The sequence below is a fragment of the Mustela nivalis genome (assembly GCF_964662115.1).
Source record: "Mustela nivalis genome assembly, chromosome: 1".
Taxonomy (NCBI): domain Eukaryota; kingdom Metazoa; phylum Chordata; class Mammalia; order Carnivora; family Mustelidae; genus Mustela; species Mustela nivalis.
In genome coordinates, this window is record NC_139020.1 from 77,563,916 (window position 1) to 77,576,807 (window position 12,892).

The following is a 12,892-nucleotide window of genomic DNA, read 5'->3' on the forward strand; positions in this document are numbered from 1 at the left end:
CTAGTAGAAGACAGGATCTATTTACAGCAGTGTTTTATTTGGTTGGTAACCCACTGAAGGTCTATCAGACACTACAGGTTAGCATTCTGGGAGAGACAGTCATTAAACACACATGACTTTTTTTTTAAACACAAGTGACCTTAACTAGCAAAACCATCCCCGGTGCGGTAGAGTGCTAGGGCAACACCATGGAGCCAGTCTTGTTCCACAGCATGCATTCCGCGCTAGCACTAAGGAAAAGCAAAAGGCAGAAGCGTTTTTAAAAAATACCGCTAATCTAAAATAAAAAGGAGTTCTGAAAAGGGTAAACATTATGAAGAATGATTACAAACAAATAATATTTGTCATATTAATTTTTTTCTATGTCCTTATTATGTTGAAGGGACTGCATTGGGCAGTTTTACATAGGACACCATACTGTCCTCATAACAACCATTTATATCCGCACTATACAGATGAGGAGCTGAAGTTTAAAGAAGTTCAATTAGTTACCTTTTGCTGTACAACAGCTTACCCCCAAATTTAACAACTTAAAATAAGGAAGGCTTATTATCTCACAGTTTCTGAGGGTCAGGACTCCGGGAGCAGCTGAGTGGAATGGTTCTGGCTCTGGATTCTTTGATGAGGCTGTCCTCAAGCTGGTGGCTGGCCTAGCAGTCATCTGAATGCTGGAACATACTAACTTCCAGGTTCACGTTCTGGGCGACTGGCAGGCCTCAGTTACTCACAGTAGCTGGACTAAGAACCTCAGGTCCTAGTCACATGGGCCTCTCCACACTGTTGCCTGGGTGTCCTGAAGACGAGACAAAGAGCAAATCCAAGGCAGAACCTGCAGTCATTTAAACTTAATCTTAGAAGACTTACACCACCACTTGTATTATGGTCCATTGGTAACACAGTTCAACACTGAAACAGTGTTAAGAGGGGACTATTCAGGGGTATGAATGCCAGGAGGTGGGAACAGTGGAAGCCATCTTGGAGACTGCCTACCACAGAAGGTAAATAGGTCATCCAGTTTTTACATCTAGGAAGTGACTGAGCCAAAATTTGAAAGTATGCCTGTCAGTCTAAAATTCCAATGCTCCTTCTACTGCATAGGATTTGCCGGACATGAAAGATTTAATTTTGTTAAAAGGTTTGTTTTGTTTTGTTTGCAGATTTTTGTGTAAACCAAAGTTAGGTTACCCAAAGCATGATATCATATATACAACCAGACTTGAAAACAAATAAGGATTTTTAAATGTGATTTTTTTCAATGAACAAATAAAGGATTGTATTTACCTCTCACCCAATATTGATTAAACAGGCATGAAAGAATAATGTGTAAATTCAATTGCCTGAAAAATCTGAAGTTTCAGAAGAGTGATCTGATGTTTGGCTTAAACATTGTAGGTTAACTTACACAAGACCATTCTTTATTTATTTCTCTCTTGTCTTCCTTCATTGTAAAAGGTAGAAAGGTTAAATGGGGATTTTCCCAGACTCTTTTGCAACTAGAAGAGCATGCAGTGCAGAACTGGTCAGGGAAATTTAAAGGGAAGTCTCTTGGTGCTTTTGCTTCATGGTAAAGCAGAAGGTCCTTCTTCTGCATCTTTGGCTCCTCCCTCCCAGCCCCACCTTCTTCCTGCCACAAAAGCAGATTGATCTCTGGGTCTCATTTCTCTTCACTGAGCTGTTGAACTACATCCAGAAGAATTCCAATTCCAGACTTCTTGTTATGTGAGAAAGAACCTTTTATTTCTTTGGCCTCTCTACCCCTTAGTTGGGTTTCCAGTTAAGTGCAGCCATAAGTATTTCTAATTCTTTCAGTGTGAGGCAACTTTAGGAGATGTTAAAAATAAGATCAGCAAATCCTAAGGGAAAGAGGGGGTGTTAGAAAAGTTTTGTGGCTTGTTAAGAAAACTTATTTCTAAACAATTTGCCATGTAACCTAATTTCCTACATTATGCCAACTGAGGGATATGACAGCCACAATGATGTGTATTATAATTATTATTTTTCCTTAGATTCTAACAACAGTGTGGGAAGCTAATTTTTTGCAAATAGTGCTGGAACCTTCTATGGGCATCTCTTCTGACCTTTCCCTGACCAGCCTCCCTGACTGCTCTATGGTTTGAACTATTCCCTTTGCCCCTGTGTCAGCTCATTATATTGAGGTCTTTGCCGTAACTGCCGTGACAATGCCGTAAGTGACTATTTTTTCTGTGGCTATCCACTGAAGAGATATGCGCTGCTATAGAAGTCCACCCAGGACCCTCTGTAGTGGCTGCAGCTGCCAAAACTGTAGGCCCCAGCAACAAATGTTGCAGAAGCTGTGGGCCAAACGCTGTTGGCAACGCAGTGGTCTGAAGACCTTGCTACTCCATTGCACTTGCTTTTCTTTCCATTAGGGAGTCTCAACAGGACAGCTCCAAGGGGTAACCCGAGAGGTGAGCGCTACATTGAACAGATCTTTCTGATTATTCCTGCTCTCCTTGCATCACATTTATGAGCTTCAACAATCTCTTCCCTTTCTTCTCCAGTGGTACCTCAGTCTCTTACAATAGCATGCTTTCGCTGGCCTCATTTGCTGCCTGGGACCCTTCTCCCCTGGGTTGCCCACCTCTTAGAATGAAACCACCTTAGGCTCAAGCTGTAATTCTTGAAACGTAAAAGTCTTATGAAGTTGGCCTAATTTAACTCGTAGCTTTATCACTAATAAAATGTATCTGAATTAAACAGAATAACAATAGACTGCTTCATATTTGGGAAGTTACATGGCACAGTCCCAAAGCATCCTAGTGGTTACCTGTTGCTTAGAGTAGAAATAATGCTTGGAGAGTCAAAGATAGTCTTGCTTGTCCAACCGACCTTTTCCCAGCATTTTCTTTTACATTTAATGAAGGATCTTCTCAGAACCATAGGCTTCCCAAGGATAACAAAACAATTCTGTTTTTACAAAATTGTTCAGCTCACCCAGAGGAAATACAGTGGTGTCTGTGAATGTTATTTCTATCTTCCAGCCACCAAATATTAACTGCCTGGGTCACCCTATAGAAAACGTGTTATTCAAGATAGGAAATGTAACTACATATGAGGCTCTATGAGAAAGTAGATTTATCAGACATGTAATTTTCAGAAATTTCCATTCCATTATTACAATGAATATACAATTTTAAATGTTGCTTATGCCTGGTATTCTATTCAAATCAGAGAACGGCTGAGAGAAAATTTCAGCCTTTAAACCATGTTAGCAAAAGTATTTTTTTTCCTCTTTCCTGATAAAGAATTTGCGAGCTTGAGAATGATTCAGTTCCCAAACACGGTAGGACACACAGAAGGAGTGAGGGGCAGATTTCTTATAAGCCCCAGGGAAAACTTAGGGCAAAAGAGTTGGAAGCCTGGGTGCACAGTGACAAAGAAAGCACAAATGTGTTAATGATGCTGAAGTCACTGAGGGGCTCTGAATGGTGCTGACACATCAAAGGGCACTGTTTTCCACAGAGAGGAAGATCATTTCTAGAGAGAGACAAAACCAGTGGGGAGAATGCAGCTGAAGCCCTTGATTCACTGGTCAATTGAGCAGACAGGCTGCTGTGTTCTGCGGCCCAGAGGTCATGAACCTGAACATGCTTCATCACACCTTCTGGACAAACAGGCAGACTACCCCAAACCAGGCTGTCCTCAGGGACTATGTGACGAAAACAACTTCCTGGGCTACTTGAACATAGGAGAGAGACAAATACTCCCATCAAAACCCATTACATAAAAGAGGAAAATTCTTTGATAAGTTCTTAAGATATTTGTCTTATTTGACTTTTAATTTCTTGGCTGTAGACTACGTGAAGCTGGAAGTTAAAACAGCCACGAGAAAACTAGAACTGGTTTCTACATTTTAAGTAATTCTATAATAAAAGGCATAAAATGGAAAACTATAAAATAAATATGTAAATAAAAGACAATAAAATAGGAAACTATTTAAAAAGTTAGGGAGTTTTGGGGGGTCATTTGTTATTTTCACTTTATTCTTTCTGCTTTTTTTATACATTAATTCCTTACAGTAAACATATACTACTTATCTAATAAAAATAATATAACTTTTTCTTATTGTGAGAGAACCCCCTACACAAGTACAACATTTTCTAGACCAATATTCCACTACTCAAAATGACTCATTTTCTGAGGTTATGTACTCAAGGTTTTATTTTAATTTAGCGTGCAACAGAAAGAAACACTCAAGAGACCACACAGGTAAGACCGTTTCATTGAGTTCATTTAATTTCCCATGAGTAATGAAACTTTTCATCACATAAGTCAGTGGTTTGTGTGTATTTTCACTAAGGTTGGCATATGGGAGATACAGAGTTAATTTTATAATTATTTATTTGTATGTGTTGATACAAAGCCCTCAGGAATTTTTTAAAATTTTATTTTATTTTTTCAGTGTTCCAAGATAGCTCTCAGGAATTTTAACAGAATCTGACCAGAAGACTTATCAAGACCCTTCAAAAAAAAAAAAAAAATTGAATTGGCGTCTTCACAGAATTGGCATCTTCACAGATTCATGGAAACCAAATTTAGCAGCTTAGCAACTTCACACTGCGAACCACACAGTCGCTGTTAAAAACAGTTTCATTTCTACTCTGATTCCCAAGACCACACCTGCCCTCCCAACCTTCCGCAGGTGTCTTGCCGTTTCTGTTTATGGAGAGAAGGTTGCTTGTAGCTTGAACTTTCTCGGCGTCTCACCCTCTGAGCTCCAGTTCAGTTCTCTCGGCTTTTCTTGACTGTTGGAGAGAAAGGATGTGTCTTTGGCCACCCCACTAGAGTCCTCAGATTCCTCCTCCATCCTCTCTTCAGAAACATCCATTCAGCTGACATCCTATTGCTTGGATTTCAATCTCTCCATCTTTACTGATGCCCTCCTTTCAAATGAAAAGCAAAGTGAAATGGAACCATAAAAAATGAAACCTTAAAAAAACACTAGTTAAAATATCTACCCAGAGGAGGCATCGGCTAAAACTACAAACATGATGAAATAAACCTCTACTTTCTATAAACATAAAGGACAGGTACCATCTAACTGTTCGAAGACCCAACTTCAGTGTCACAGAAGATCAGCAGTCCCACTGTGTGAGCAAAGGCCAAGGGATGGTACATTCATTTATGCAACATACATTGTCAATGGTTAAGCAGTCCTTACCTGGTAACTTTTACATTAGATTGTTTTCTAGAAATGCCTTTTCATGTTATGTGCAAAATTAAGTCGTCTTTAGAGAAAGGGTTTATCCAGTGGATACTTTGGTATCTTTCTTCAAGATTGCACTGATTCTGTGCTTTCACCCAAATAAGGGTAGACTCTGCTGATCTTAAAAGTCATTTTTATGACTCAGGGAGACTGAAACATTAGTATACATTTTTCTAAGGATCCAGGAAGTGTTATGTCACACCAAGGATTAATATAATCTTCTACTACAAGCGGAACTTGGAAAAGAAATAAAATGTGATTCATATATTCATCAGTAAATACTGATGGAGGGCTTCCCATGTAGGCACTGTACTAAATGTTATGAGGGACAAGAGTGGCTCCAAAGATAAGCTAGGTATGGACTCTACCCTCAAGGCATTCACACGGTGCTGGGTGACAAGACACAGATGTGTAAATAATTATGGTAAAGGCTAGATAATGATTCATGCCATAAGTGAGGCGAAGACATCTAACAGATTTCATAGGAGGAAGTGACCAACCTTAAAAATTTCTGCATCAGCAATGTCCTTACTTCATTTTGAAGTCCAAAGCCCTGGTGCAAATCTTTCTGTGGGAGACTACCTGAATGTAATAAAAATCACTACCGAAGAATCCCTAACAGAAAGCATTCACAAGGTGGCATCTTTCTGGTACTCGTACCAAGATTCAGTAACACCCATCCACATGACTAACTGAAGTCCTGATGGTGGTTATCTTCTAGATGGGGCTGTCGGGCTACCTGGGGCAGGGTAGTAATTGCTATGCATGTATGGGGTACTGCAGCTTTAAAAGCATGTTTCCATCCATTATCTGTTAATTATTATCCCCGAGGACAGGCTGGCACCATGCAAAGTACAGCTAGGACACCAGGGTTCTAATTCTGCTCAGTTCTCTCTGATGCAAAATGAGGGGTTTGGTCACTAGATTCTCTCCAAGGTTCTTCATGTAGCTAGGTGGGTAGGGCAAATTTTATTATCACCATTTTATAGACCAGGAAACTAAAGTCAGGAGAGCTCAAGGAACCTGTAGATAATAACTGATATCCCAGCTCTTGAGATTAGGCACCAAGACCTGTAAAAGACAAAGCATTTTCTACTCTGTCATACTGAGAACCCCTCTTAGTAAGAGGACAAAGAGAGGCCCACATAGCAGTAATCTAAGTATTTAAGTTATAAATCAAGAGAATGAACTGTTAACAAAATAATCGATCTATCCTCCCACTCTGACAAATACCTCCTTTACAAGAATCTGGACCGCCAGGTGAGAATCATGAATTCTGGGACTCTTCCAAGTAGGAGGCTGGAAAGGAGCAGTGAAGGGGAAGCTGATGCTACTGAGTCCTCTGGGGAAGAGGGCCCAAAGTGCCTGGGAGGGCACACCTCAGGCCACAAGTCCAAGCACTGCCCACACTCCAACAAAAAGCCATTCTTGGACACAAGACTAAGTTCAGAGGCCCATGCGAGTCCTGGAGGAGGGTTTGTTACTCTCTGGGTGAGGATTCCAGAATTCTGACTCCCTGGAGCATGGTCTAGAAGAGGGTTCAGGTTCCTTGACTGCATGGGAGGGGGCATTATGAAAAGGAGAACCACAGAGCAGAGATCCCTTGGGTTTAAGAGACAGTCTGATCACACTACCTGAAGACCAAACCTAAGAAAGAGGAAAATCCGGGACCTTTCTTGTGAGAGGGTAGTATGGCTTAGTAGTCACAAACCAGGTTCTGCAGAGAAACACCTGGGCTGGGATCCTACGTTGGCCACTCACTGGCTGTGAAATGGCAAGCAAGTTAACCAACATCCCAGGACCTCAGTTTCTTTATCTTTAAAATACATGTAATAAGTATTATGTGGAGTACATGAAACATGTAAAACGTTTGGCAGGCATTAAATGCTGGGTAAGTAAATGTTGCGGGGGTTCTCTTCAGCTGCATTAGGTGAATGCTCCTCTGAGAGGCTTTTCTGGAGAATTATATAAGCCTAATTATATCCAGGCTCGCTGATAGTCAAGGTTAAACCGTTCTCTCCACTAAATAGTGAGGCCAGGGGCAGGGATGGGCACCAACCACCCCACCCCGCCCATGTCCCGCCGGGTCGGACGACGGGGGACTTCGCCCGGCAGATTCTGAGTACAGCCAGGAGCTCGGGAAAGGTTAATTCGCAAACGTGGCCGTGAGTCACGGCGGGACTAAGGAACTGAAACCAAACGTTAGCACACAGCCTGGTTCGTCTATGTGATGCGCAAGGGGAGTGGGAAGTAGCATCGGATAAAAAAGGCAAGACTCGGAGCCCGGGTTGACGCAGCTCCGTCCCCTCCTACCCACTTCACTTTAGGGCTCACGCAAACTTCGCTGAGTCTTCTGACAGGTCTTGACATCTCTCCTCCGCGAGGAGGGAGGGAGGCTCAGGGCAAGTCGAGACATCTCCCTCGCACCTCCCGTGAGTGTGAGCCCAGCCAAATGTGCAGACTGCACGCCCAAAACGAAGAGACGTTTAATAAGGGCAAGCCTGGGCATTCCCCCACCCCTCCGGGTGACACGAACTCAAAGTGGCCCATCTCCACACCCTAGTCCCCCCACTTCCCTCTCTGCAAAAACAACTTGGACATTTTGCTGCTGCTTGCGGACCAAGAACTGCAACTAGACCTTTCTGCTCCCGTTAAGGGACAGTCGTGACTGGGCACTGCGAAGTCAGACTCTCTCGAAAACACCAACAAAGAACTATATTTAGCTCTGAGCTCTCCGCCTAAATTCCTCTTATTTTTTCACTCTGAGCTTCAAAACGACTAGGTTGGGGAAGTGGGAGGAAGGGGGTGGGGGGAGCAGCAGAGAAAGAACAGCTGTGCCTCCGCCTCTCAACTCAATCTCTATAAATAACCAATCATGAGCCGAGGCTACTTTTTAGCCAATGAAGCAACCCAAACTGGTAAAACCTTGGCGGTAGCCAATGAAACAACAGTTAGGGGTGTGAGATTTGCGCCCCGGAACCAATGGGCCCCGAGTCTGGGAGAGGTAATTTGAGCTGGGGTGTGGGTGTGTGGTGCAAAAGCTTCCTATTTCTAAGCCCGAAAACCTGTTCTGCCCACTGAGCATGCCCTGACTAGCTGCGGGCGCCGCCACGACTTTTGGATCGGGTTGTAATCCGACCGCCGGGTTTCCGCCCCAGCCCAGTAGGGACGTGGGTGGGACCCGCCAAGTCCCAGCCCCAGAGAGCTCCGCTCGGGAGAGGCTACCCCTTCCCCGGTCGGGACAGGATTTCAGCCCCGAGTTCCTGTTTTCTTTGTCGAGGAGCTGAACTGCAGGCAGAGTGGCCGCAGAAGGCCCAGTAGTGTCTCCGAGGCGAAGGATTTAGAAAAAGCTGCTCCGTGGGTGGGCAAAGATGCTCCACCCACTGCTCTCGCACTCAAATGCCCTTGGGGTCTCCGACCCGGAGACGCACACTCGCTGGGGGCTCGGAGAGTGGAGTCCACAAGCTTTTGATAACGGGAGTCCACAAGAACACAGCCCAACCCATTACGGGAGCGGCCCTCCGCGCCCACACGCTGCTTGCAGAGCCACCGCCCTACACCGCCCTACACCATCCTCCCACACCTTCATCCTCTCACCTGAGCTTTTCCAGCACCCCTCAATCACCTACACACCCCCGTACCTTTCTCAACCAGCTCCTGGATTAGAGCCTCTCGCAAACCGCTCCACCAGACTCAAAACTGTTAGCCCCACCCTCGGGCCCGCCCCCCCCGCCTGGTCCCCCGGAAAACCAGGAGCGGCGGATCAGGCGGGCGCGGCCGTCGGCGCACTGGGCATGCTCGCCGGGGCGGGGAGGGCCGGGCTGCGCGCGGCGAGTAGGAAGCCCTCGCCCCGCGGAGGCTGCGGGAGAGAGAGGGCGATGGGCCGCGGCGGTGGGCGCACGCTCTACGGGGACTCATGCCACGCGCGTCCCTGTCCGGCGCGCAATTAGCAGCCACCTCCGCAGCCCACCGCCACCACCCCTTCGCCCTCCCGGGCGGCCGCACCGAAGAGCTGCAACCGTCGCCTCGCACAGGCTGCCGGCATTGTCCTCCCGGTCCGCCGCCAAGCCTGCCGCTGCCGCCGCGGACTGCTGCGGGGCCCCGGACCCGCGCCCCAGGGACGCGCCGCCGCCTTCACCGTCCCGGCCCCCGGCTCCCGGTCCCCGGCCCCCCGTTTGGTGATTTCTGAGCCCCGCGCTCCCTAGCCGCTCTCTCCTAGGTTTTTCCCGCAAGGCTGAGGAAGAGGAGAAGTCGCCCAGCCGCCAAACCCAGGCTTCCTCCGGCGCGCAGCCCCGACGGGGCCGCTGCAGGCGCGGCGAGAGCGCCGACGGAGCCATGAGAGAGTACAAAGTGGTGGTGCTGGGCTCGGGCGGCGTGGGCAAGTCCGCGCTCACCGTGCAGTTTGTGACGGGCTCCTTCATCGAGAAGTACGACCCCACCATCGAGGACTTCTACCGCAAGGAGATTGAAGTGGACTCGTCGCCGTCGGTGCTGGAGATCCTGGACACGGCGGGCACCGAGCAGTTCGCGTCCATGCGGGACCTGTACATCAAGAACGGCCAGGGCTTCATCCTCGTCTATAGCCTCGTCAACCAGCAGAGCTTCCAGGACATCAAGCCCATGCGGGACCAGATCATCCGCGTGAAGCGGTACGAGCGTGTGCCCATGATCCTGGTGGGTAACAAGGTGGACCTGGAGGGCGAGCGAGAGGTCTCGTACGGCGAGGGCAAGGCCCTGGCCGAGGAGTGGAGCTGCCCCTTCATGGAGACGTCGGCCAAAAACAAAGCCTCGGTGGACGAGCTGTTCGCAGAGATCGTGCGGCAGATGAACTACGCGGCGCAGCCCAACGGCGACGAGGGCTGCTGCTCGGCCTGCGTGATCCTCTGAGGCGCCCGCGGCTGCCGCGCGCCGGCCGCGCTCTGCGCACAAAAGCCAAACGCACCCGACTCTCTAAATGTGATTTCTCTTCTTGCTTTGAGATTGGAGACGACTTTGCATTGGCCGGGGTGTCCCGGGAGCCCGGCTGGCCTCTGCGGCCGGCATCCCCTGCCTCCGTCCCGTGTCCGAAGGGGTGTCCCGTCCTCACCATCCGACACCCGGTGGAAATGTGGCTCTTGGAAGCATGTACGTTTCTCATTGATTTTGGTTGACGCATATTTCCCCATTTAAATGCCGTTAGGGCGCTGTATTGGCAGCTTGACACCGGCAAGCGAAAGTTTCAGCGTGGAAAAAAAAAAATGGGGTGGGGAGGAAGAGTACGAGGAGGAGGTGGAAAGGGAGGGGGGATTCCCCCCCCGCCCCCAACAACAACCCTTTTCTAGTTGCAAGTTTTAAATACATGGAAGGAAGTCCGGGAGAACCAAATGAAGGAGCAGGAGGAAGGAAGAAACTTTTGGTTTTTTCCTTGTTTTCCAGGAGTAGCTGGAAATTAAGATGGGGTTCCTTTTCTGCCAGCTTGGAAGGGCAGCCCTGTGACTGATTGTGATTCTAAGGATGTCTATGCAAAGTTGGATTCTTGTTACAGTGTATCCAATCTGAAGTATGCACATCTGAACTGGGACTGTAAACACTGATGCCAATACAGTGTGGGGTGCCAGAAAGTGTCTGCTGATATTTGTGGGAAAAAAAAAAATCTATTTTGTTTACCTACTGTATCAAAGGGGAGTCTGGGGGAGAACAGTAGTATTTTTTTTTTTTTAATCAGCTGTGAAAAAAAAAATGTTACAGATCTGCACATTTTTGTGTGTACTATTGTGTGCCTGTGTGTGTGTGTGTGTGGTTTTTCTTTTCTTTTTCTTTCTTTCTTTCTTTTTTTTTTTTTTTTTTTTTTGAGTTTAGCTTTTTGTTCTTTTTGGTTGGCAGTGACAGGTTTTGATGACTAGCTCTTTAAAATACAGTACAAAGACTTCAAAAATGTGATTCAGGGCCCCCAGCACCCCTGTGTCTGCAGAGTGCCTTCAAAACTCAGCTGTTCAGCCGGTGCCAACCTGTGAACTTCCCACCATATCCCAGAATCTGCTATTCCCCAAACCACTTCCTAGTTTCCTTTCTGTAATCTTCCTGAAGGAGCCAGGACAATAGGGCCTGTTGTTTGGTGAATTTCTTGATTATTTCCAGCCTTTAAAATGTAATTTCCATGTCTTGCAATGGGCTTCCCCCCCCTTCTTTCTTTCTTTTTTATTTTGCTTCATTTTGTTCAAATGTTCAGGTATTTAGCTCCCCTTTTTTATTATTTTTTAAAAAATTTTTGGTTATCTGTTCTAGGGTGTTCCTCCAGAAGCAAAGAGCAAAATTTTACTGTTGTGATGTACCAAGAGAATTCTAACTAACTGTAATTTTTAATTCCAGACACGCGTTTAATCATTGTCTCTTCATTTTAAGACTTTTAATACAAATGTCATTTTTAAAGAAACAAACCCAAAACTATCGTTTGTGTTTCTGTGTTTCATATTCAGTGATTTAATACAGTATCATGGCTGAGGTGGATGGGGGCAGGTGCTTGATGCCCGCAACAGAAAAACCTCAGTGACAAGTTGGGTGACATTACTTCCAACTCCTTAAATGCGGGGGGGGGGGGGGGGGGGAATCATAAAGGTCTAGGAAGCCCTGGGGGTATGGCCATTATCACTTAACTACAAGATAGGAAGGATATTGAATCTGTTCTGCTGACAGGGAGCAGTTTACCTCACTGTGGGTAGAGAAGGGTAGAAACCAACTGCTAATACTGCCTTAGATTTGGTGAAGTCGCCAATCTCCTGACCAGGCAGGGAAGAGCTTTTAACTTTTCTTTTTCTCCCCCCCGCCCGCCCCCCGCCCAATGTTTTGTTCTGTTTAATTACATCGTATATCAAGTCAAAAATAGGTTTGAAGATGATTTTCAGTCCTGAAGTCACACCCAGTACTGTTTTCTGCAGTACATTTGTATGGGTTGCAGAATCTTAATACTAGAGGTTTTGATTTGGAAATAGATAATAGAAAGAAAAAATGAACAACTCCCATTAAGCTGCAATTTGTGGACCATTTTGACCTCATGAAATTTTCCTTCTAACAGTAGGAGGCAGTGTGAGCTGCTGCTTCTTACTTTATTTCATTAAGGGCCTCTTTACTAGTATATCTGTAGAATAAAAGAAAGTATATGACTGTACATCAAGAGTGTACGTGATACACCTCAGCTGTGTGAAGTGTAGGTGAAATCTTCTGTTGGGGAAGCCAAAAGAAGTTACAGGCCAGAGGCATCTTTAAAGCTATTAGCATCTTGCCTTAAAATGGGTCCTTTGCCCAGGTGACCTGCCACTCTTCCAGCATGGAGGAGGAATAGAGAATTGGCCTGTGATGGTCCTATGGCCATTTTTTCTCATTCTTGAGCTCATATAAGTTTAGAATCACACAGTTGAAAGGCAGTATGTATATGATAAATATAGAAATTAAGAGAAATAAGTTTATGTCTTTGCAAATATTAAGTTTTGCATTGGAGTAAATTTAGTTTTTCAATAGATGTTAAGTGTTGAAAATTCTGAAGACTTACACCAAGTACTATGTGAAGGATTTTTTAAAAAGGCATTTGGTGACTGTTTCTTATGGCTTTGTTTTTTTTTTTGTTTTGTTTTGTTTTTTGTTTTCTGTTTATGTTTTTGTGTTTTTGAAACCTTTTGACATAAAGTGCTG

At 45.6% G+C, this 12,892-nt stretch overlaps 1 protein-coding gene and 1 long non-coding RNA gene across 2 annotated transcripts; one reads left to right on the plus strand and one right to left on the minus strand.

Annotated features, from left to right (window-relative positions):
* Nucleotides 1-4,231: 4,231 nt before the first annotated feature.
* LOC309870996 lies at nucleotides 4,232-8,817 on the minus strand. Its single transcript, XR_014314929.1, has 2 exons — nucleotides 5,728-8,817; nucleotides 4,232-4,904 (listed from the first exon to the last, which is right to left on the minus strand). It is a non-coding gene; the product is annotated as an uncharacterized lncRNA (long non-coding RNA).
* A 627-nt stretch (nucleotides 8,818-9,444) lies between these two features.
* RAP2B (RAP2B, member of RAS oncogene family) lies at nucleotides 9,445-11,643 on the plus strand. The gene has a single exon (XM_082743631.1). The coding sequence runs from the start codon at nucleotides 9,563-9,565 to the stop codon at nucleotides 10,112-10,114; it is 552 nt and encodes a 183-aa protein (XP_082599757.1). The 5' UTR covers nucleotides 9,445-9,562; the 3' UTR covers nucleotides 10,115-11,643.
* The last annotated feature ends 1,249 nt before the right edge of the window (nucleotides 11,644-12,892 follow it).